Consider the following 24,838-nt stretch of genomic DNA (forward strand, 5'->3'; position numbering starts at 1 on the left):
TTGGATCACCCTGTATATATATATATATATATATATATATATATATCAAACAACATGAGTGCTAAAGATGTTATCCTATGCCTTAAAAAATATTGTCTGAAAACTAAAATGCTAAAGTTGTTCACAAATATTATAAATTTGAAATAAAATCATACATTTTTTTTGAACACTTAAAAAAATTATATTCTTGTTATATCTTCATAATTGGGATGATATTTTATCTGCGAGAAGAAATTAAATTACTTAAGTTTGAGTTTTAATTTAAATAGAATAATTCTGAATTCAGGCAGTATGTACTCTTCAGTTATATAATTTTCATTGTCAAATATTGGTTTTTTAACCATTTTATAAACAACTGTACATAATGTGTGTTATATGATTTGCTTTAAAAGCCAGGAAATGTTTACTATTCCATTTAAAATGTATTATAGCGTTTAACGAGTTGATTGCTTAATTAGTTTCAGAGACCATGCAATTCCACCAACATCCTCAAGATGATCCCCACCATCATTCAAGTGAAGTAAGTAGACAAATTATTATTTTTATATAGTTCATAATTTCTAGTTAAAAAAGCTTATAAATTCGTTTTCGCAATCACTCACAAAAAATTACTTACAAGAAGTATACAATCCATATTTAATAAAATATGTATTGATGTAAAGGTTAGGGTAGTTCATGAAATTATTGTTTAATATTGTATTTAAAAGTTACATTAATATTCGATAATAGTTATTACATAATTTTTATTTCATATTTAAGTAACAAAATTATAAAATTACAAAAGTGGTTAAGGGTTTTTTCAGTATTTTATTATTTTATTACTTAACAGCTACTATGCTATTATGTACTTTTATTATTGATTTTTACATTAATTTTAGTCTCGGATAAGACCTTGTTTTTTTTGGGGGAAGGGGAAGGATTCTCAAAAATCTAGTCCACTTTTTTTGTTGTATGGAAAATTTGTTAATTCGATAGTTGTTTAAGAAGTGATATATTTAATTAACAACTATGGTTTTAAACTATTGTACTTATTTTTTTTAGATTTTTAAAAGCTTTAAACAAATCAAAAACAAAATAAAACATTAAGATTTTTCCCTATAAATATATTATTTTATAATTCCTGTATGCAGACAATTTTCAGCTACTTTTTATCATTTTTGTTTTTTTGATTTATATTCCCATACCAGAGAAACAAAACTATTTTGCTGGTGTGACAAAATATGCTGATGTATAATGGGTTAAAACAAGATCGGGCAGGCTGTTAGTTGTTGTATTTTGAGTTTAATTGTTTAACAAATAATCAATGCTAAAGTTAGGTTTAAAAATGTTTTAACTGAGTTTAATTTACCAACCAAACTTAACAACATTCAGTCCGATTTTGTTCAGTTTGTCACATCATCAAAAAAATGTCTTTGAAAATGTTTATACATTTAGTAAACTGTTGGTTTGCTTTAATTTTGATTTGCAGGAATCTATTTTGCCTGATCAGCCTAAATCATCACAGTAAGTTTAACGTGTAGCAAATTATTTTGTTGACATTATATATAATAACAATTTTTTAAAAATTGCATTTAGTTAATTAATAAACCCAATTCAACATTTGTTGTTTTATATTAATTTAATTGAAATGTTGACAAATTGCATGTGCTATTTAAGCATATTATTATTTTTATCTTCTCGTATCTGCTAATTAAAACATAATATTAAAAACTTATTTCTAATGATTTATTTATTTTTTGATTGAAATTAAATTATAAACAATTAGGTTTTTTTATTTTTAATAAAATTACAATTATTCAATTACTATTTTTTTAGGGATAATGCCAAATATAACTCAGATTCAGATGATATAAATAAGAACTTCAAGACGGATTCACCAGGAATTGATGATGGCCAAGTGAACACATTTTCCGTTGGGTAAGAACTCGATGAAAACTGTGTTTTGTTCAACAGTAATTAATATAAAACTAAATGTTTTTTTCTTTATATATGAAATAACAGACCAGATGTGTTTTACTATTTTACGTCGATAAAATCTCAAAAGTCTATTTTTGGCCAGCAGTTGGATTTTACACTCTTTACAGGCATTCTGAAAACTATTGCGGTAGTAAAAACAATTTACACAATATGTATCAGGGGTTCGGAACAAGTTCATTTCAAAATACACTAAGACATAGACTAACATGTCTAAATAGTTTAACCTCTATACAAATTTTTATTAAAATTTTCCATTTTTAACAAGTATTTTATCCGATATTTTGTGACCTGGATAAAGTTTCAAATAGGATAACTGTATAAATTCTCTTTTTAAAATTTTTTTTTAAATTTTCAAGCATGTAAATTATTTCCAGAACGCGTTCTGAACCCCCACTTCTATTTGATAATTATTTGTAAAACAAATAACATATTAATACTTTATTGTGTTGTTAATTTGTTTTTTAGGACAAAGAACAAGGAAGATTAGACGTTTACAAAATTGCCAAGCTAAACAATCTTGTATTGCCATTAAGAGCACAATTGTCAGTTGAAATAACGGTTTTTAATCCATTTCCAAAAACATTAAAAGTGTGTAAAACAATTGAATAAACTTCAAATGAATGTACAAATAAAATTATTGTTAATATATTGTAATACCTACCGTTTTAGGTCATTGAAGTGTTTGGGGGAGGACCTAGTTTTCAATTGGCATTACCATCTGGAAAAGTAAATGACCATAAAAGTGTTTGGAAAATTATGCCGTACCAAACAAAGCCAATAATAAAATTTGTATTTTCCGGGCATACAAAAAATATCTATACAACGAATGTCGGGTCGGTATAAACTCTAGTAGGTAATATTTGCATTGTATACGCTTACTTAAATTTCCTCTAATAATGTGTACAGGATTTTACTAAGCAATCAACATTATTTGAATATTCCGATAAGTATATCAATACTTCCGAAACCGGGACTTTACTATTCAGAACTTGTTATTGACTTTGGCTTTATTTTTAAAAATCGTATGTTGTCAACAAGAGCTCTGAAGTTGTGTAATTCTGCCAAGTCTAGCAACACAGTCAAGGTACCATTAAAAAAAAAAAAAAATATATATATCAGCTTTTGATTTTCGAATATTAATATATTGTAATCTATACTATTGTTGTTGTTAAGAACATCACATCCGATGCTCACTTTGTCACTGTGAGTTTTACCAACGAAGTAGAAGTACCTCCACAGTCCTGTACGACCGGCCACGTTGCTTTGATTACACACTACTGTAAGAAATTACCCAAATAGTTATTTTATTTATAGGCGAACACTATACATAAGCATGATGTGAATGATTACAGGGGATTATGAAAGATACCTTAGCGGACAAACTTACGGACAGTTAACTGTGAAGAGCCTTAAAGGCAGTGAATTGCACGTACCGTATAATGCAATGTTGCTGCTAGGTAATTTGACGTACCAAGAAAATTCTTTGCATTTCGTCATACCCGAAGATAACTCCAAAGATTCGTCTAGTTTTTTCAAAACGTTCACCATAACCAACAACTTTTCATCTGTTTCTGTTGCTATTTCCGAAGTAATATTACAAAAGAACGCCACGCAACATTTTATGGTTTGTGTTTTAAATATAACTGTTTTTTTCAACAATTTGTTTACTGTGATATTAATCGTTACCCCGATATTAATTTTTTTTAGATAAAAGGTTTCAACCCTGTGATTTTAAAACCCGATCAAAGTGTACAGTTATTTCGAATAGTTTGTTTGGACGTGAGAACATTTAAAACACAATTGGTTTCATCGTTAGAACTCAAAACGAACGCTTCAGATTTTACAATTCCTCTTATGGCTTACAAAGGACTACTTTTGGATGTAATAATCGAAAATATTAACTATGCATGCATGTTGCATTATCGTTGTTTTAATTTGGTCATGTTTTAGATTGTACCGGGCAATTTTATTATTCAATTTCCCACTGAAACAATTATTCCTTGTCACACTTATGTTGTAGTGGCTAATATAAACCCAGTACCATTGAATCTTGAAGATTGGGGAACTACGTATACGCCCTACACTACATTGACTTTGGTGGAAATAGAAGAGTACAATAATTCGTCTAAGCACAACAAAGTAAATGAATGGTCACGGCCTTTGATAAAACAAAACTTGGCTATGCCGGTAAGTTATTTAAAAAGAACTATGTTATGTTCGTTTTAGTTTGATGCAGAAGCGATAAGTTATTGGTTTTACAATGGTGTGTTTCTATTATCAAAAATCGTTATTAAATTTAATATTATCACCTTAATTACTTATTGTAAAATTGGGTTGGTTTTATTTTTATAAATTTTTTTTCTTGTGTAATCAATTTAATATAGGACACATAATTTTTTTGAAAATAGTTTTCTTACATTCTTTATTTTTTATTTCTGAATATTACACATTTTCCATTAGAGTGGTAAAATATTCAATAGATTGTTTACAACTTAAAAAATAAAAATAAAAATTATTATTTTATAAGTAAGAAGGGCAATATTTTTTATTGAGAAAAGCCCAAAAAATCATATTGTCTATACAATTATTTATTTATTTTAATTATTTCATTTATTTTATTTATTTTATTCATTTTATTCATTTTATTCATTTTTTTTATTTATTTTTTTATTTTATTTATTTTATTTATTTTATTTTTTAGTTATTTTTTAGTTATTTTTTAGTTATTTTATTACATTCAGTTTTAATAATTTTTAAAGACTATTGACCTCTGCGATACAAACATGCTCTTTCACTCATATGCCCCGACCTCACTGTAGTGGATATTTTTTCTTAAACAAACTATATTTTTAACGAATATAAATATTATCATGATGTAGCCCGTAACGTTACCGGCAAAACATTATGCAATATTTCAACTAATGGTACATCAGGAAGCTAATCAAAAACCGAAAGTCGCTGTTGATGTATGGATCCAAACTCTGTATCAACGTCATAACAAATTGCTTATGTTACCCGAGTTCAAACAAGAATTCCTAGTAATGGACGAACCGTTAGGGTTTAAAAACTGTCACCCGGTAAGTTTATGTCGAAAAAAAAAAGTTTGCACAATTATTTAGCAATTTTTTTTTTTTTGCTTTCCAGGGAACCGTTTGCACAGTAGATGTAATTGTAAAGTCTTGGATAAACAAGACGGTAGAATTTAATTCAGTGACTGATGATGTTTTGGAGGAAAAAATTGCATTTGTATTTTCACCCTCTACGACGATTGGACCTCAAGCCGTATCTTTGCTGGGCAAACTTCGATGGGTTCCCGTAACCCGTAAGAGCTCTGAAAGTTATATCGGATTAAATACAAAGGGTAAGTGATACACAGAGTTCGAAATTCGTCTAAAAACTTTTTAGATGAAGCAATAAATAATAATAATAACTTTTTATTCGATTATTTATTTATAATGCAATTATTTGTTAGAGTTATTTTGTTTCAAATTATTTTATATATATTTTTTTTACAATTATTGTGTATTATTTGTTTGAATGTCTTGTTATTTTAAATTATTTTCTCTTATTATCTATTTTTTCTTCAAAATTATATACAATATTTATAATTTTAAATACAATTATAACCTAAAGCCTCTCGACTTTTAGATTTTTTAAATTGAAAAAGTGATTTTAAATACATTTATATGTAGTTAATACAATTTTTCTTCATCTAAGATAATAATAGCTAACTATCTATAGTACCTATAAAAAAATAGTTATTATCATATTTTATAAATAAAACATATTTTAATTTATTATTTATGTATTAAGTATACTAAAAATTAATTTGTTATTATCCAAGATAATATGTTTTCCGTTATTACCTAATAATAAATAAACAGAATATGTTTTTTTTTTTTTTGTTAAATAAAATGATGAGTACTCATTATTTTTAACAATAATAAAATAAATAGCTATACTGTTGATAAAACTAAAATTACTAAAAACTAAAAATTTTTTCAGAAAAAGCCATGTGGTTATTGAGTGTACAGTTAACAAATTTATTCGAGGCGAGTAATATGGATTTTTCTTGGTTTTACCGAAGACTGGAAAAATATTATGCAAGAATACACAATCAAAACTTTAAACACCATTTCTTATTGGAATCAAGTAAGTTATACAAAAATATTTATTTAATCAATTTGTGTATAACTCTGCGAGGTCTAATAATGACCAATAATAATAAGGCCATGGTTTAATTTGGAAATTATTTTCAATCTTGATTTGACTGCGAATGCATCTTAAAATTGTTGGTTTCCCGAAAAATAATGATGTATACAATAATGATATTTGTCAGGAAATAGCAACAAATCCTCTTATGAATGTAATCACTAAAAAAATATGAACAATTTAATTTTTAAAAAAAGTTTGCATTTTTAAAATAGTATGTGACATATTATTATCAATTTTTAAGAAGGTTTTGCATTAAATATTTTGATGGTCTTTTTTTGTAATCATTTTTTGAAAAAAATAAATTTTATTTAGGCAAGTGCCGTTTGACACGTGCTTACAAGGAAATATAGATTGAAATGTGCCTTTTAGTTTTCTTTAAAAAAGGCGACCTTATTGATCACAGTAGGTATAACAATATTGGAGACAAAATCGGACTTCACTACTTCACTGGTGAATATTTAGCAGTTCAAAAACCATTAGCACTTAAATAGTAGCTGATTGGTTTCTCAAGTTATTTCAATTTTACATTTTCTGGTTTTAAAAGGAATTGAATGGAACAGTGTTTTCCGTACAATTACATTATTACTTAACATTATCACATTATATTATTACTACTTTATTTGAATTTGACAACTGCCTTTTTCAACCTAATTGGGTATGGTAAGTTTATTTTATACCGTTAACAAAATGTTAAGAATGCATCCTGAGAAAGCACCTGCTTGCTCAGAGCACAGTCTCAGCCCATTTTTGCTAAGGGAGAGATTACTGTTGTCTACAGTGATACAGAGAGTTTGAAATCTACTAATGAATGTATTGTCGTATAGTTACTTATGTCAAAACACGCACACTATAAATAAATTATCTTTTTACCATTTACCCGACACTAAGATGCCTCTTATAAGTGGTGCAGAAAAGTGGTTTAGCTCTAGTCACTGCTTAGGGATTAATTCTGCCTCAGGGTATATTCCATCCAAATCTCAGTCTTCCGATTGTAAATAGTAATTCCCCGAGGCTGTTAGATTGTCTAGCAGTTAACTATGATAAACGATGTACTATCCTGACCTAAGTACTGATAGCTTGTAAGAATTCGGAACCATACGACGAAGTCGGTTCTGATCTAGATAGAAATATTAATGAGCTACTGGTTACATAAAACTTAAAGAGCTTTAGAGGTATCCATGAATTTAAATACTAATTTGACCTTTAAAAATTGTCTTCACTTGTAAGGCAAAAATGAGCTGGGCCTGTGGTCAGAGCAGGCAGGTGAATCAGTTCACAGAGGATTTCTAAAATTTTGTAAACAGTATAAGTTAAACTTTATTGAAGACTTGACGTACCTACCCAGTTAGGTTGAAAAAGGCAATTGCCGAATTCTTCCTGTGACACATCTAAGTAGAAATGATATAATGTAATGAGCCTAATGCAATCTTGCCGTATTCAAATTCTTGAAAACCAGAAAATATAAATTTGAGATATCTCGAGAAACCGATCAGCTACGATTTAAGTGTAAATGGTTTTTGAACGTCTAAACATTCACAAATGTAGTAGTGAAGTCCGATTTTGTTATACCTATCGACGATTAAAGACCACTGAGTGAAATAACATCAAACCAAAAATTCAAGATTACCCTTAATGTATATTTAATTGTATCTTTTTTCCAGCTAAGAAAAATAAATGTCAGTTCACTGCAATTTTTAACTTGAAGTGGCCAAAATTTGTCCAAAATGAATTGACGACCGAAAAGACCAAAGACTCCCTTCATCAAACCACTTTCGAGATTCTGACCGCGGAAGTGAATGGTGCGCCGCAATATCAAAAGATTGTCGTTAAAAATACATTTAAGAGTCGCAACTTAACTATGCAATTTGCTATGTACACCAAGCCGTACAAATGTAAGATAACCGATATCATAAAACTACACGAACACGAGTATGATTTTTTTTAATCGCAATTTAATCGAATAACACTATAAGTATATATTAACAAAAAACGTTGAATATGTTTAGGGTGCACTCTTTAAATGTTTCACGAGACGATTGGGAATTAATGTTGACGAATACTAGTCCTTACCGAAAAAAAGTTTCAAATATAAGAGACACGAAGTTTGCCGTGCACAATCAAACTATGTTTTTCGTTTTACCTCCACAGGAGCAACTCGAGGTATCGGTAAGGTTTTGGCCTAATAAACCTGGCGACAGTGCAGCTGTTTTGTTCATTAGGTAAGTAAGTGATGCTAATTTGTTTATTTAGGTGTAAAACTGTGTAAAATGTTATTTCAGAAATGACGCATCAATTCTTGAAAGTGTTTTACTGAAGGGTAAAGGCGTTCATCCGGCGCTAAAGCTGCGGTCTTACGATGAGCCGACTAAAGTAATTTTTGATTTAGGATCAAAATCTATAATTAAAAGTTTTTGTAACAAACGTGAGTTCATTTACATCGATACGACTAAAAGAAAAATGCAGCTTTTTAATGCCGTTTTTTTTTCTTTTTAATAGAGAATTTGGTATCATTTAATCAAACGGAGACTAAAGACTTGGAATTAATAAACCCCTACAACCGATTTGTTATCGTTTCTGCTATGAAGATAAACGGTGTTCCTTGCGGTGTTGAAGGAATCAGGATTTTGAATTGCAATAAGCTTGTTCTTTTCCGAAGTCAACTAAAGAGGTATAAAATATTAATAATTATAATTACAACGGTGCGGTTGATTAAATTAACAGTCTGTTAAGTTAAAATCACTTTTAGTTATACAAATTTTTGACAACTGTGACCACCATCATCATTTTGTAAAAATCAATTAGTATACAACCAAATGGTCTTATAATTTATTACTAAAAAGTAAATAGCTTAAACGAAATTTTTAAAATTTGTTTTATACATTATGTTTACAGGTGTCTATTGAGTTGCACGTTGATTTTACGTTAAAATATATAAACTTTCAACTGGAGATACATTCATTAGAACGCACAGATGGTTCAGAAAATACTAATCAGTATTATAAGTATGACTTATTTGCTGTCATGCCAATAGAACGGAAAATCTGTCAACATGATGCATATACATCGGTCCATCCTAATCGTGGTCATGATAGCAAAAGACTAATATGGTTACATAGACACGAATTAATCATAATTATTTTACCATTAACATTGGTCGTGGGTGTATCACGTATAACAAGATATTTAATTTCTAACGGTTATATACGTGTTTAAATTACTAATAATAAAAATATATTTGTGAATTGTTTTAAAAAAAAAAAGCATAACTTTGGTCTTGGTACCCAGGCAAGATCATCTTTCTCTTGAAGGGAAATATTAAAATTTAAGTAACATTGTTTTAATCCTCGCAAATTTTACAATAAGTGTTTTTACGTTGTAAAATTATACTGAACTAATAAATAAAAAAAATGAAAAGTTAATAAATAAGTTAAATGTTGTTTTTTCTAAAACGATACACTACTCAATATTGATTTTCCTTTGAAGTATACACAAGTTATGCTTCTTGAAATGAAAGCTTCGGTGATACACAAGTTCATGGTTCATGGCGTAAGCGCTTTCATAATCATCATCATTCAATTTCAGTTATTTAAATTTATCTTCTGGAAACCTTAAGTAACTAAAAAATTTTTTTTTTTGTTGCACATACAAATATTATGTACTTCAACAATTTGTCGTTATTAGTCTTATTTATAATCAGATAATAGCCCGAAGAGTTTGGTTTAGAGCAGGTTTTACTTGTTGTAGGAACGTTTGCCTGTTATAATATTTATACAAAACTCATAATCATTTTCTTTTTTATTGTGTAAAAAACATTTATTTTATAAAATGTGTTATCTGTGATGTTTTAAGATATTCGTTGTATTTTTTTTTTTTTTTTTTTAGATGGATAAATAAGTCATAACATTATATAATATTTAAAGTTACAGTTCTTTTTGAACAAATCTAATAATCTCAGCAATTGCATTGATGCGTAAAAACTAATATTTAAAAAAAGATGTTTTGGTTTTATACAAATTTGCAGAGATGTTGAAGATGGATTTATAACAAAGTTGTGTATACCCGTGAGAAACCGGTAACGGTTACGTTCTCAAATAATACACTACCCATCACTGGTTTCTCATTGGTGTTACACAAGTGCATGCTTCAAGATGTGAGCGGTTTTACAATCATCATCATTAACTTTTGGTTGTTTGAAGACGGACTCAAAAGGCCACCTACTTGTAAAAAACTTGGGTACACCCGTGGGAAACCAATTTTAGATACGTTCTAATATAATACACTATCAAATTTTGGTTTCCCATTGGTGTTACACAAGCTTATGCTTCTTGAGGCGAGAGCATCTTCTGGAAACCTTAAGACGTTCCTGGCAATTTTGATTTGTTTTTTTTTGTTGTAACAAATACAAATGTTATGTGCCAGTATAGGTTATGCTTGGTCCCCAACTTTACTGGCTTATTCGGATAACATCACTTTCAAATAATCGTTTTAATGCTAATTTGTAAACACTGCACCTCATTTTAATCCGTTCTTATTGAGCTGGTTCATACTGTGCTTGGTTTGGACTTTACCGGCTTGAACTTACTATCCACAGATTCGCATCGAATTGTTTATTAAAAAGTGATTTTAGTTATAATAATTTCTGTAGACCTGTGACCTACCAGTCCCCACTGTGCCCCGATCCCACCTGTACTGGCATATTTTTACATGTTATTCTTTCTTGTTTAATATACCTAACAAAAACGTTGTAACAAAGTGTTAAATTGTATTCACAAATTAATAACTCATATAGAAGGAAATAAATAGTTAATTATTATCCAGAGTAGAAATCTTATTGTATAAACAATACTGTTACAACAGTTTGTTTAAAAAAAAAAAATTGGATTTTTTTTTTTTTGTAAATTTTATTTGTTTATTTGTAAATTAGTATTTTATTAGAATCAGTTAAGTTGTGTAAAAAAAAACTATTAAAATTATTTTAAGTTCCTACAACAGCTCAAGGGAAAAACAATAATATAAGTTTTAACTATTTACAATTCATTTATAATTTGTGTTTAGGGCCGGTCGTCTGTTGCAAAAATAATGAATATTACTCGTTCTGTTATTTTTTGTTATAACAAATTTCCATAGCCTAACAATGCAGAGATTTCTTAGACCCAATTTAAAAACCTTTAGAAAACACTAAAAAAGATAAAAACGTGAATATATTGCCTAATGTTATAATATGGCACTAGCAAAGAGCATGTTTTCAAATAGGAAAGCAACAAATTTGCCATTGTCTTAAGAGCAAACTAGTGTAGGGAATTAAAAGAATTAGCCGATATCTTTTTAAAATAAAAATGAGATGACATCCAGTAATTCGGCAAAAACCCGCCATAAACTTATAAGTTAATTTTTACTTACTATTATGCTGTAACTCTTACAAAAAATATCTTACATTCAAAATGGTATCATAATTATACGAATTGCAGTTCAATGTGAACATAGCAGTGTTTAGTAAAATCGTAGGATGGATTGACAACGCATTCGCTTACACTGCTAAACACACGTGTACAGCTACAAAAACATTATATGAAAAGTTTGAATGTTAGTGTAAGTCAACAGTGTCCAATTGAAAAAGAAGTCAACAAAATAAATATCAAATATTATTATATTATAATTTATGTACAGAGTGATCAATTTAATTTAGTAATTATCTAAAATTGGTTATCGACCAATTGAATTATTCAACAAATTATTCTTAATTTTAAATACTAGTTTATATATTATACATTATTATCATGCGTATGCATTATTCATGTTTTAAAAGTACATTGAGTTCTGGAGAATATTGAAAAAAGAAAATATTGATGATATACATTTATAAGTGATTTTATAGTATTGTACCTAAAATAGTGTACCTATTAAAAAAAATGTCCTAAAAAAAAAAAAAATTATAAAATTGTTATTACATTTTGAGAAAATGAGTATTTTATATATTTGTTTATTATAGTTTTGAGAAAATTGTGTATGTTATAGGCCCATTATAGATCTACTTCCGGTCTAATTTTATAGACCAAAATCCTTAAAACTTTGCTTGAAAAAGTGAATTAAAGAAAAAATGTCTATCCCTTTTAAGCGAAAGGGCTTAGAATATTTTTTTAGTTTGTCAATGTTAATCTGTAGCACTATGTTTCAAGAATATTCCCTACAAATTTAGAACTAATTCGACTATGTTCGACTACAAAAAGTTATAGAGCATCGTAATTTTAAGTTTAAAAAAATGTACATTTTTTGGGTGTTTTCCCGGATTTTGAAAAGGAAGGGGTGACCTTTTAAAATGTTGGATTGAACAAGTACTTAACAGGTATGATTTTTGATCTATAGAGTTGCTATACAAAGAAATCGGTTCAGCGGCTTAGAAGACATCGTGGGTACAGACCCAAAAATATAAAAACACATCATTGTAAATACAATACCTTCTCAGATCCGCATCGAAGCTAAATTAACTAATGATATGCCAATAAGGGAATATATAATGTATATATTATAGGTATATATCTTATTTAAAACTGAAGACCTAACCTAACCTTACCAATAGCGCATATACGTTTTTTTTTATTATTAACAGAAAATGTGTTTTTAACAATTTCTACCATGACTTAAACTGTTGTTTACAAAATTAAAATAGATAAACGAATAGTTTTTTCTAAGAAGCAATAAAAACGGAAATTATGCAAAACATTTCCTCCCCGGCGGGGAATCGAACCCCGGTCTCCCGCGTGACAGGCGGGGATACTTACCACTATACTACCGAGGACTTGTTTGAAAGTTACAAAATAGAGTAATTCTAAATCAAATGTACATTAACCACAGTGCTTATTGTTATTAATTTAATAGAATATTATATGAATACGAATCTGCTTAGTAAACTTACTCAGTTTTCTATTAGATAAACAATTCTGTTAGAAAAATAATAAATTTTATTTTTGTCAAAATGTAGTACTAACTCTTATCACTTATGACTTATCAGTATTGTTTTCATTTACTGTTATTATCACAGATTTTTATCTTTTCTGTGGCGGTTATTATACACCTAGGACCAACCCTATTCCCCTACGCCTGGTATATCTACAGATTAACTTACAGATACACATCAAAGCGTTTATTTGAAAGTGATTTTATCGCTTTCAGTTGAGTGTAATAATTTGTTTAGGCCTATGACCTCCCCCATTACAATGTGTGCCTATTATAGTTTTAACTCCATCCGACATCATTTGGCTACATAGGTAAGTTATAGCAAGTGAAAGGTAAAATTTGTAAGACCTAACCGGTTTGAAAGTAATGCGGTTAACTTTTCTTCTTTTGTCCTACCATAGTGCCAATTGAGATGCTACTTGAGTAAATCGGTTCACAAGAAAAATAGTCACAGTTTCTTCAAAAACAAAAACAAAACCCACCATTATAAAATCAATACCATATCAGGTATGGTATTAAAGAAGCTAAAAAACATTTAATTGTACTCTTAGCTTACACGGGTATCACAGAAAGTAAATATGTAAATTTGGAGCCAGTACTTTATGAACTTGTGTGAAGTTAGCCATAAACAAGCCAGCAAATATTAATAACATAAAGACGCCTAAGTATACGTTTTTTTTTAAAATAATTATAAACAGAAAATATGTTTTTAACAATATTTACAATAGTGACTTAAATTGTTAATTGCAAAATTAAAATAGATTAACGAATACATTTTTCTAAAAAGTAAAAAAAAACGAAGAAAAATGCAAAAAGTTTCCTCCCCGGCGGGGAATCGAACCCCGGTCTCCCGCGTGACAGGCGGGGATACTTACCACTATACTACCGAGGACTTGTTGTGATCTGATAAAATATAGTAGTTTTAAATCGACAGAACATTAACCATTAATCACAGATCTTAATATTATATTAATAGAATCCATATAATAAACGTAACCGATTATCCGGAAAACAAGTTAACGGTCAACCGGTTGTAACGATGGGTAGTCGGTTCAATCGGGTTTCCAGGTTTGGTCAACCGGTTAATCGGTAAATCGTAAAACCGTATTAAAACCGGTTATTATAATACAATTGTTTAATTAATTAAATGTCATTTTGAATTATAAATATATATTTTAATTATCTTAGAGAAAATTATAGTCATTCGATTATAACAAAAAATAAATTTACAACATAGCGCATACAATAAATATGTATAAAGAAATATAGAAAACAAACAAAACGAGTACCTATATTAAGTAAATATATAAACATACAGGCAAACAACTATATTAATGAATATAAACAATAATCTATAAATTCATATATAAATTAATTATTTTAAATTAAATGTTTATTTTTATACAAAAATGTCAAAATATTGAGAGGCCAGTTAGTTTCGTAGACGGATGAAGAAGACTTAAAGGTACGAGTTGGTATTTTTGGTTACTTATTTTAGAAATCTTGATCAATTTGATTCAAATAAAAAAAAAACAATATATTTGTTTTATATTTATATTAATATAATACATGAATTTACTCGAAGAGGAAATTAGGGGCATCTCTTTTGATACTTGATTTAAAATATCGCTTTTACGTTGCATTAAAGATATGTATTCTAAATTTTCCGGTGGGGTTGTGGACCAAAGAGATTTAAAGATGTGAATGACCAAGATGTGGCATAAGATACCTACAAGTTGTTCTTTAGGTTTACCGGCATCTACAGTAGGTAATATGGCAAAAATTGTTTAGTTACATTTTATGGGACACCGTTTTTGCTTATACCTTTGAACCCACGAGTTATCCAAATGTTAACATGATAATTATAAATTATTGGTAAAAAATTGAAATAGGCCTTGCATAAAAATAGTGACTTGTGAGGACCGATTACTAAAAAAGTTGCTTTTGTAAGGCATAATGCACCTGCTATTACTTACATTATCTTATCGATCTAATACAACTATTTTTCGTTGTCGCTTTTACTTGTAAACCTAACAAAACTTCAAGTGAACTAGTCTGGGTATTGACTCATTTAGTTGATATTTGAGTGACTACCAGTGCTGTCAGCTGCTACGGGAATCGTCAACAACTTTAGTGTTTGAGCTAGGAATCGAGAAATGCCGATTTATAAGCCATAGTTTTATAAGCTACCTATGCCTTGCATTTTCTTAAATATTCACATTTTTACAGTAACCGTTTGCGACGGAGGGGAGGAGTAAATTACAATGCTCCCTATTTGAGCTTATGCCTTACTGTGATCTACAAAAAAAAAAACGAATGATGTTTATCTAGTTTATACTGTCCTTCTCTGAATAGTAATATATAATCGTTTACAAAGTATAATATGAACTTCCAATAATCGTATACATATATTATGTAGGTAGTTGACTAGTTTTTAATAACTGGCCACGTTAAAGTAAGTATTTATAATATATACAAATTTCAATACACATGTCAATGTTTTGTACACAACTGTCGTTTAATCTGTTTATAAAAGTTTATTGTACATATACACATATGGTTATTTCTAATAATTTTGACTTATCTTCGTGTTTCAAAACATTCGCTGCTGCATATTATTTATGTATTTATCTGTATTTATCAGACAAGTACATTCGCTGACTTTTTTAGTCATCTTCAAAGAATAATGTCTTGGAATGACGAAAAATACAACATGAGTAATATATAATATAATATTATATCTTATGTTTATCTTAGCATGCTTAAATAATTAAAAATGGGTCAATTTGCAGGCGTAGTTCCATTGAAACGATCATCGCTCAACACAAAATTACCATCGGTGAGTTCAGTCTTATACCTATTACTTTTAGTAAAGTTTTTGTCTTTTGATAACTTAACATATATATTCAATTTTTTTTCAACGTAGTAATCTCGTCCTCGGTGGTCTGGCACAAAATACATATTTTTTTCATTGATTATTTTTATTGACCGGGAGTAGGTTTAAGGCTTAGTTTGGTTACCTATTGAGAAGGATACCCTTAAGGGGAACGAAAAGCGCCAAATTTTATACAAACAAAGACTAAAACTGAAGTGTCTACTAAACCGTTTTCAAAATTTGTTTTTTGTTACATCTTCTCTATGGAGGCTAAAAGGCCAATTTTTTTATTTCTGTTTTTAAAATTGTATTATACAATGTATTTTTCTAATAAATCTAACTAATTTTCTTATAGTCGCCTTTTCTATTAACCACTATTTAAAAAACAAATTTTCCAGTATCCAGTTATCCCCACTTGGATAAATGCAGTGTTGGAAAAAGAGCTTGTTGGGTGTATTGGTTATATATTTAACACCACATTTTCTAATAACCAATTGACCTTTAGAAAAATTGACCGCTGGAAAATATACATTTAGTGATCAAGGCCTTGATAATTCACAGCTTTACTGATAACTAGATGTTTAAAACCAAAAAAAAATTATAACTGACAATTTATAATAATTAGGTGACAATAGTTAATGTGTTAGAATATTTTACTTTTCTTCGCTGGTAAACTACCTGGAGAAGAAAGTTTTCTCTTACTTGCAGGAAGCGATACTTCTTTTGGACACTAAGAAGCATTTGAAGTTTCTAAGCGAAAATAATAATTTAGATGATGAGATATATTATTAACAAAATTTGGTGCCTAAAGGATATATTAGAGCAAGGAAAATGGAACATATGACACTTGTAGTTTAAATTACATAAATAACTAGAATAAAGCAAAAAAATGGTTGGTCGGTTCCTTTTGCATGGGATAATAGGTAGATAATAAGAATATGACATAATACAAAATTACTATAAACTAGATTAAACAATTCTGTTATATTAATAAAAATGATCAAACTAGGGTCGTAATCGTATAAACGTCATACTTAATAAAAATATAATAAAATTTAATGCAAACTTGCTTACATGTTGGTGAGATTATCAAATCAGACTGATTGTCTTGCTGAATTAAAAAAAAACTGTCTATAGCTAAACAGTATCCCATACCATACAAATATATATATATATATATAATAATTAAATAATTAATAACAAATTATCAAAAATAGTATTCAATACCAAATAATGTGTTTAAATGTTGGTATTAAAATACCTTGCAAGACTGAGTGTTATTAATAATCTATTAGTAGGTTTTTTAAATTATTATTATTCACTTAATATCGTTTAACAGAATTTAGTTTATAGTAAGCTACACTGGATATATTTTTATCAAATAAACCAAACTAAACAAGATGAATTTGTTCAGTAATAGATACTCAAATGATTAAAAAATCTGATTAAACTTTTGGTCAATATAAATTTGCAAATTTACCATTATCTCTTGATTTGAAAATGTCCATATTTGATAGAAGATTGCATGCCTATATTTCATTAATCTATGTACTTATTCGTTTAATATGGCCATTTACTTAGCGATAACCAAGTCTCTACAATGAACTTAAAGTTTTAATACCACACAAAAGTAACCTGAATATTTTAGTACACAACAGCTTGAGGATTTTTTTTTTTTTTAAGACACGTCTGAACAAATTTGTGTTGTTATTTAGCGTGAAATAGAGGTTAATTTAGTTTTTGGCCATGAGCCAGCGTTTACTGTGTTAACAGTGGCAGCGAGCATACTGTCCTTTTTCTTAAAACTTAGAAAAGGTTAATTTGCTATATAATTTTCTCTTGTCCTTGTTTGTTGCTACGAAACAAACGTTTTTTGTTATTAATTCTATCTGCATTCCATTTATTAAGGAATGTATACTTTTCTTATATTATAAAAAAAATATAAACAATACATATAAAATAAATAGATACAACAAGCTTGAATATAACACAAGCATTGTTATTATTTTGGATTGACCTTGATTATCATGATGGAAGAAGGCCAAAACATAACTTTGGCTAAACGTGTGAGTGAAATTCCCTTACTTTATAATTGCTATCATTAATGAAGAATTTCAAAAGATGGTTTTCGGTGAGTCTCATAACTTTGGGTTTTTATGGATGGGTTTTTATGAACACTAAAATATGTGAATTCAATTTAGATTATTATCTCTTTTAATTTTATCCAGAATTGTTGCATTTTTTCCAATTGTTTTTGTGGCATTTTTGATGACTGTTAATATTTTATTTAGTTGAACAATGTAGCGAACTATAATTCCTTCTTGAATGGTTTCCGTTATATCCATTATTTCAGAGAAAGACTAAAAACAAATAATATTATGATCAAATCCAGTTTGAATACTTTATTTTTAATATACATATTTTAGTGTTGGCAAGTAACAATAGAAACTTATAATTGGCTTAACCAAATAATTTGATTAAATTAGTTATTATACAGTTAAAAGAAGTAGAAAAAGGTAATTATTGTTATCAATGGAGATGAGCAGTTGTGTAATGTAGATTCACATTTGCAATGACGCAGACCAAAGTTACTATATTTAATATTTATTAAATATAAAATTGCTGATATTTTAAAAAAATTCACACCACCCCTAACACTTTTTAATTTAAAAAAAATAATATCCTAAAACAATCATGTTTCGACTACAAAATGCGGACGACGTAGATCAAATAGTTAAATAGTTTGTCTAATATAGTTATAAAACTATACATGTAATAGTCAAACAACTCATTTTTCTTGAACAGTTTTTTTACATCAATTGTGAGGGTAGTTGCCGGTAGTACCATTTTAAGAGTGTAAATAAAATATGGACATTTTCAATAATCTGTAATTAATTTTTTTTTTATTGATTAAACATCAAATTTCTAATAACACGAATTTCAACTTTCTTCATTTAGTGTTATTTATGTAACATTTTTTATTCTACTTAGATTTGCGTTTTTTTTTAAGAGATTAAATCAGTTTTAAGTATTATAATAATTTCTAAATCACCTATTAACCAACAGTGTCATCTTTCAAAATCAAAAATTGTCTTAGATTTAAGGTTTCGAGTACAGGATTGTTTTTGTTGTGATTATAATTTATTGTTGCTATGTTTATTCTCAATACATATTTGTTACCTTAGTAAATATTCGTTATAAAAACGGATTGTTTATTTAGTTCGTTTTCTTACATACATTAATATTGTGTTTGATATTTAAAGAAAATTATTTTTATTTCTCCGCTATTTTAGACATGCTATTTACTTAAAAAAACGGTCAGTTATGAATTTTACACTTGAAATGAAACTAATTGAAACGAGATGTATTTGTTTTAAGCTAGCAGTTAACCTCTACGAAGTGCAGATACACCTTGAATACAAATTCGATAGTCAGGTTAGATTTTTGTTTTACTTTAAATAATATTGTATTTTAGTAAGATCCTGATAGAGTGAATTTAATATAAATGGCCGTATTATATCGTTATTAGACTACTTTAATTTTATTTAAATTTCAAGTATTAACAGGAGTTTCTTTTGAAAGTGTAGACAGTCTTGTAAGAAAATAATTCCAAACTTGCATTAGTGCTAGTATATAATTGGATTGAAAAAATCTACACAATTAAATAATTAGAGTAACACTGAAACCCTTACACTTATTATAAGGATAGTAATGTAGTTATGAAACTTAATGTTTGACAAACAATTTAACAATATTATGGTATAGTTGTAGGGAAAATATTATTACGTATTATTTCAGTAATTCCGCAACGAAACACTTCCTGAACTCCAATATATAATATTGTCAACATGTAAATGTAATATTAATATTTAATGTTTTCTAAAAACATATTTCTGAAATGTATTCACAATATTTCCTCGCTGTTTAAAAACACGTTTCAATCAACTCTTTTTTTTTATTGCAGCCTATAGCCACCCAATTTTCAAGGGCTTGAGGTGGGAATGGGGATGGTGGTAAGAATGTGGATGAATTAATGGTAATATACTAATAAGCGTATTTAAAAAGTTTAGCTTATTGTATTTAATTGTACTTACAAACAGCTGTTCTTGTAATTTTATTCTTCGTTGCTTTTATTTTATTTTTCAATTTAAATGCACAACAATTATTATTAATAAAACATTTCAGAGCAGATAAGAGCGTGCAACAACATGGCTTTCGTATACATAATAGAACAACAATTCACAATATACAATTTACACAATAGAAAGATGCCAATAAAACAAAAAAATACTATTTTTTTTGTTTCTCGCATCTGGTACACCGTGTTTGTACTAGAGAACTAAATAAAATTTGTGATTTATAGAGTTGCTAATCGAAGGATTGGTCCAATATTAAAAAAGTTACAATGTATACAGGCACAAAAAAAGCCTACGCCAGAGTAAAACCAATACCTTTGCCACTCTGCATCAAAGCTAAAATATAGCTTTTCTCTATATTAGTGTCAAAACTGCTTGAAGCGTTGTGTGCACAATTTATATACTATAATAATATTATTAGTAATGACTAAAGTGTTTTTACGGTGCGTTGACAATGGACAATGGAGTTATTATTACAATTATTTGAGGTTTATTTCAATTTTGGCACAAATAAAAGTACGACAAATTTAACGTATTATATTATGTTAATTTTTCAATAAATGCAAAAAAAATCGGACTAAAAGTTGGCAGTACTTGGTCAGGTATGTTGAAAGACATACCGTCCGATGCGCACTTATTAATTTGTACACATCGGGTTGTTTATGTTGAGCAACAAAAGCTAACAAACCGTCGTTAAGTACAATTCACTTGAATTGAGAGTCAATGTGGGTTTGAAGCTTTGCCACTCGATGCTATACTTACAACTACGGTAGTGTAGTACCAGAAAAGCGTCAAGTTAGTCAGTAGACATTGCATTGTTCTTATAATCATCGCCATACAGCTTCTTATCAGACCGCTATATCATCCAAATGGGTCAAATGGTATAACCTTTAAAAATTATATTGTTATCTTTTGTCTGTTTAGTTGTAACAGCTAACAAAATTCTATAACCTCGATATTAAATAAGTGTTAAAACGACTAGTTATCAAGGAGACATCATAAAAAAACTAAATAAATAACAATCCGTAGGTACTAGGTACGTACAAATCCGAATACACCGAAAATGTCTATTATAGAATAAATATTATACTATTTCGTCGAGTTATTTTTCATACATAGTCGTACAGTGTGTTTAGGACATAAAGTTTTACTGTAGTTGTTGTTACGAACCAACAGGTTTTGTGGCATTTCGGTGCCAAAAGTTTTTTTAAAAATATGAAACTTACAATATATTGTAATGGTTGTGAATTTGGTTATAACAACCACCACGTTGTACAACATTTCCGCTGCCTGTAATTGAAAAAACCAATATTAGTATTTTTTTTAATACGAATGTATACCGGGTGATTCGTTCAATGCCCTACGCTAGTTTAGTCCCAAAATAATTGCAATTATGTAGTTTTTCTATTTGAAAACATAATTGCTCTCGTCGTATACGATAATTAGCCTCAATTTTTAATTCTACATATCCTCTGATTATTGTCTGTGGTTTCGCTAGGTATTAGATAATACATATCCCCCTTACCATCCTGAATAATCCCCAGATTTTGGTGGTGTGTCACCGGTGAGCACTTCGCCGGTTCAGTGGCAGTCAGGGCCGATGTCTGCGACTGTATTGGAAAAAAAACATATTATTATATTGACATTTTCGTGTCTTAGCTCTGGTACATAACCGAAAAAAGTGTTAATAACGAAAAACTTGTCATGAAAAACTATATCCAGTGAATTTAAAAATTCAGTTAGAAAGTTTACGGTTTTGTTTTCATCAACAATAATTTCGATTGAGGTCGATAAGAGATAAGAGAGGTATAAATTTGTAAATTTATTTTAATTATCAAATATTTATAGAACTGTTACTATCGGATTGGCGATTATAATCATGCAGAGCATATGATCGAAACGAAATTTGTAATCTTAATTTAATTTAATGTAATTTGTAAATTTTAAACGTTTAATTTTTGATATTTTACAAAAAGTCCAAAAATAAATATATTTAATATGTATTTGTTTTATAAGTTACAATAAAACAAAAAAATTACATTTCAGCTAGTCATTTTTGAACCACAGTAACCAACATTTAAAAAATCCTAATTTATACCTACTTTACTACAGGCCAGAGTTCCTAACAAATAAATAATTAACGTAGTTATTTGTAAATACAGCACCTCGATTTAATACTTCCTTACTTTGCTGGTTTACACTGTGCTTGGTTTGGACTATAGTGGCTTGAAAATACTAACTACTGATTTGCATCAAAGCGTTAATTCGAAAGTGATTTTATCATTTTCAGATTTAAAAATTCCTGTAAACCTGTGACCATAGTTGCATTCCCGCCTCCTCCATCATAATGTATTTTTAAACGAACTTACTTTTAATATTGTTTACAATACTTTAATATACCAAGAGGACTGTTTATAGGGTTCGGTTTTGTTTTGTTACGGGAAATTCTATTTTGGAAAAAATTGAATTGTAACAACATGATGGAAAATAGCCAAATAACTTATAATTTTATAACACTACACAATACCATAAATAAAATGTTTTGTAATAGGAAAACTATAACCTGTATAATATATCATAATTATAAAAAATATAAAATTTCGAAAAAGCTTTCATAATATCTTTCTAATAAAATGTTAAATATAAATTGTGATTTTTTATTTATAAAAAAAAATTGTAATATTTTAAGAAAATAATTTTTATAAAAAAAAATAGTAAAACAGTATAAGTTTAAACACAAAAAAATACATATCAAAGTGTAACGGGGACACTTGACACCGAAAGCAAAAGCAAAACTAAATAACACATGTTATTAATCGTTTAATTTTTTTTATTTTACAAAAAGGTTAAAGAATACATATATTTAATATTTATTTGTTTTATAAGTTCAATAAAACAAAAAAAATACATATCAGCTGTACATTGTTGAACCACAGTAACCAACATTTAAAAAATCCTACTTTATAGCTACTTTACTACAGGCCAGAGTTCCTTACAAATAAATAGGCCTAAAATGTTTGTATTCTGTTTTATCCCCCTTTTTATGAACAGGAAACAATGTTTTCTAATTTTATTGCACAAAACTACATATTACCCTATATTTTGTCTGAGAAAGTTAATTTTTTAAACAGGATATAATCCAAAAGAAAGTACACATTTTTCTTTAAAATTCAGTGTAATAGTTGGTTATTATTTATTTGGAAACAATACTTGATTACCTATAAAAATTGTGTGTAATTTTTGTGATTTTTGTCGTTTATCACTTATTTTAACATATTCCGTGTCGTCTGAATTTTGGACTTACCCTTATAACTCGACGCCGATTTTTGCCCAAACCCAAATTCTGAACAGGCTGTTTCTATGGTATGGTTAATTATGCCTTCCAATAATAATTCTGTATCCATGTGCTCTAGACTTGATTCTAAAACGGAATTCATGTCAAACAAATATTCCGGCCAACAAAATTGATTGAAGAACGCACGCAAGCGTTGCAATAATTCCGACATATCTTTCTCGACATCCAGAGTGACATTTCCGACGACAAAGACTGTTCTATAACTTTCTATAATGTTAAAAACTTCCTTTTCGTATTTCATTTCCGGGGTTAATTCGTAAAAGAACGATAGTGCATCCCTCATGAGTGATAGCAACGGTTGACTTTTCACGACAAAATCGTCTATCTTTTGCTTAATATACTGATTCCATAATAGTACGACATGATCAAAACACGCCTTCAGCACCCTGGTATACTTACAGCTCAAGAATAGATGGGCCATTTGAATTTTTATATCGACGTTTTTATTGGTAACTGTATTATTACTTTTGGTTGTCGGCTCGAGCAATTCGAACACCGATTTCTTACCGTGTCGGTGAATTTTAATTTCGAAATTTAACTTGATCCATCCCGGGTTTTCCAGAAGACGGTTCATCCGCTTTACTCGTCTTACCGTCTCCGAATCGTTGGTTCTCATACGAGTAGTGTTTGATATCGGTTCGAAACAAAAGCCGGAGTCGTTATCGTACGTTTCTAGAAACTTGTTTTTTATATCACCCACCCAACTCATTACCCTTGTCGTGAAATAGTCCATTTCCTTAGATCTATAGGTCAAAATATCACGAACACGTTGCTTGGCATAAGGAATGTCAGACCCTCTGTCTTCAGACGGGATCGGATAGCAAAAACCGTTGTAGAACGACCAAAGACGGTGTAGAATATCGGAAATGTCTTCGTCGATAGCCTTTAACTCGAGATCTATGGTTTTCTTGCTTATGATAAAACTATTTTCGTCGTGAATTTTCGTTTCGGAATAGGCCAAAAGGTCTTGGAAAATGTCGGATACGTCTTTGTTCAACTCGGTGGTTGGGTGTAACTGGTAAAAAAACGAGAGGGCACCGTGCGTACGCACCGCTATTTGATCGCACTCTTTGATTGTACCCACCACCCTATTTAAACAAGTATTTGATTCTGAAAGGTGAAAATCTTTTCTCCGACACTGGACACCCAGCTCGGCTACAAGGCTGTAACAATATCTCACCACTAAAGTATACTTACAGTTCAAAAACTGATGAGCCAGTCGTGTTTTGTACCCTGCGTTTTCATTGGTTACAGCCTGTCCCTTGAGGATAGCTGCAGTTAAATCGTTCACGTAGAAATGCTCTTCAGTTTCCATCCATCGTTCCA

General features: G+C 29.0%; 1 protein-coding gene and 2 non-coding genes across 9 annotated transcripts in view; 1 reads left to right on the forward strand and 2 right to left on the reverse strand.

Annotated features, from left to right (window-relative positions):
- LOC126844158 (transmembrane protein 131 homolog) overlaps nucleotides 1-9,476 on the forward strand; it is a 47,746-nt gene extending 38,270 nt beyond the window's left edge. For 6 of the 7 annotated variants that reach the window (XM_050582060.1, XM_050582061.1, XM_050582058.1 and 3 more), the window contains 19 exons: nucleotides 459-520; nucleotides 1,469-1,503; nucleotides 1,816-1,917; nucleotides 2,002-2,104; nucleotides 2,443-2,565; nucleotides 2,647-2,810; nucleotides 2,884-3,061; nucleotides 3,151-3,256; nucleotides 3,330-3,601; nucleotides 3,685-3,858; nucleotides 3,928-4,164; nucleotides 4,857-5,054; nucleotides 5,122-5,338; nucleotides 5,983-6,129; nucleotides 7,854-8,121; nucleotides 8,199-8,411; nucleotides 8,472-8,614; nucleotides 8,689-8,860; nucleotides 9,085-9,476. In XM_050582060.1, the coding sequence (XP_050438017.1) occupies nucleotides 470-520; nucleotides 1,469-1,503; nucleotides 1,816-1,917; nucleotides 2,002-2,104; nucleotides 2,443-2,565; nucleotides 2,647-2,810; nucleotides 2,884-3,061; nucleotides 3,151-3,256; nucleotides 3,330-3,601; nucleotides 3,685-3,858; nucleotides 3,928-4,164; nucleotides 4,857-5,054; nucleotides 5,122-5,338; nucleotides 5,983-6,129; nucleotides 7,854-8,121; nucleotides 8,199-8,411; nucleotides 8,472-8,614; nucleotides 8,689-8,860; nucleotides 9,085-9,118 (2,937 nt within the window). In that variant the 5' untranslated portion in view covers nucleotides 459-469 and the 3' untranslated portion in view covers nucleotides 9,119-9,476. Of the gene's footprint in view, nucleotides 1-458; nucleotides 521-1,468; nucleotides 1,504-1,815; nucleotides 1,918-2,001; nucleotides 2,105-2,442; nucleotides 2,566-2,646; nucleotides 2,811-2,883; nucleotides 3,062-3,150; nucleotides 3,257-3,329; nucleotides 3,602-3,684; nucleotides 3,859-3,927; nucleotides 4,165-4,856; nucleotides 5,055-5,121; nucleotides 5,339-5,982; nucleotides 6,130-7,853; nucleotides 8,122-8,198; nucleotides 8,412-8,471; nucleotides 8,615-8,688; nucleotides 8,861-9,084 lie in introns of those variants that run through there. The other variant, XM_050582063.1, reaches the window with a different exon arrangement.
- Nucleotides 9,477-12,916: 3,440 nt separating this feature from the next.
- Nucleotides 12,917-12,988, reverse strand: Trnad-guc (transfer RNA aspartic acid (anticodon GUC)). Its single transcript has one exon. It is a non-coding gene; the product is annotated as a tRNA-Asp (tRNA).
- A 978-nt stretch (nucleotides 12,989-13,966) lies between these two features.
- On the reverse strand, nucleotides 13,967-14,038 carry Trnad-guc (transfer RNA aspartic acid (anticodon GUC)). Its single transcript has one exon. It is a non-coding gene; the product is annotated as a tRNA-Asp (tRNA).
- Between the last annotated feature and the right edge of the window lie 10,800 nt (nucleotides 14,039-24,838).

Source organism: Adelges cooleyi, unplaced genomic scaffold (assembly GCF_023614345.1).
Source record: "Adelges cooleyi isolate 19-005CV unplaced genomic scaffold, UGA_ACOO_1.1 ACOO_flye_CR_arks_rails_tigmint_CR_PRNA_651, whole genome shotgun sequence".
Classification (NCBI taxonomy): domain Eukaryota; kingdom Metazoa; phylum Arthropoda; class Insecta; order Hemiptera; family Adelgidae; genus Adelges; species Adelges cooleyi.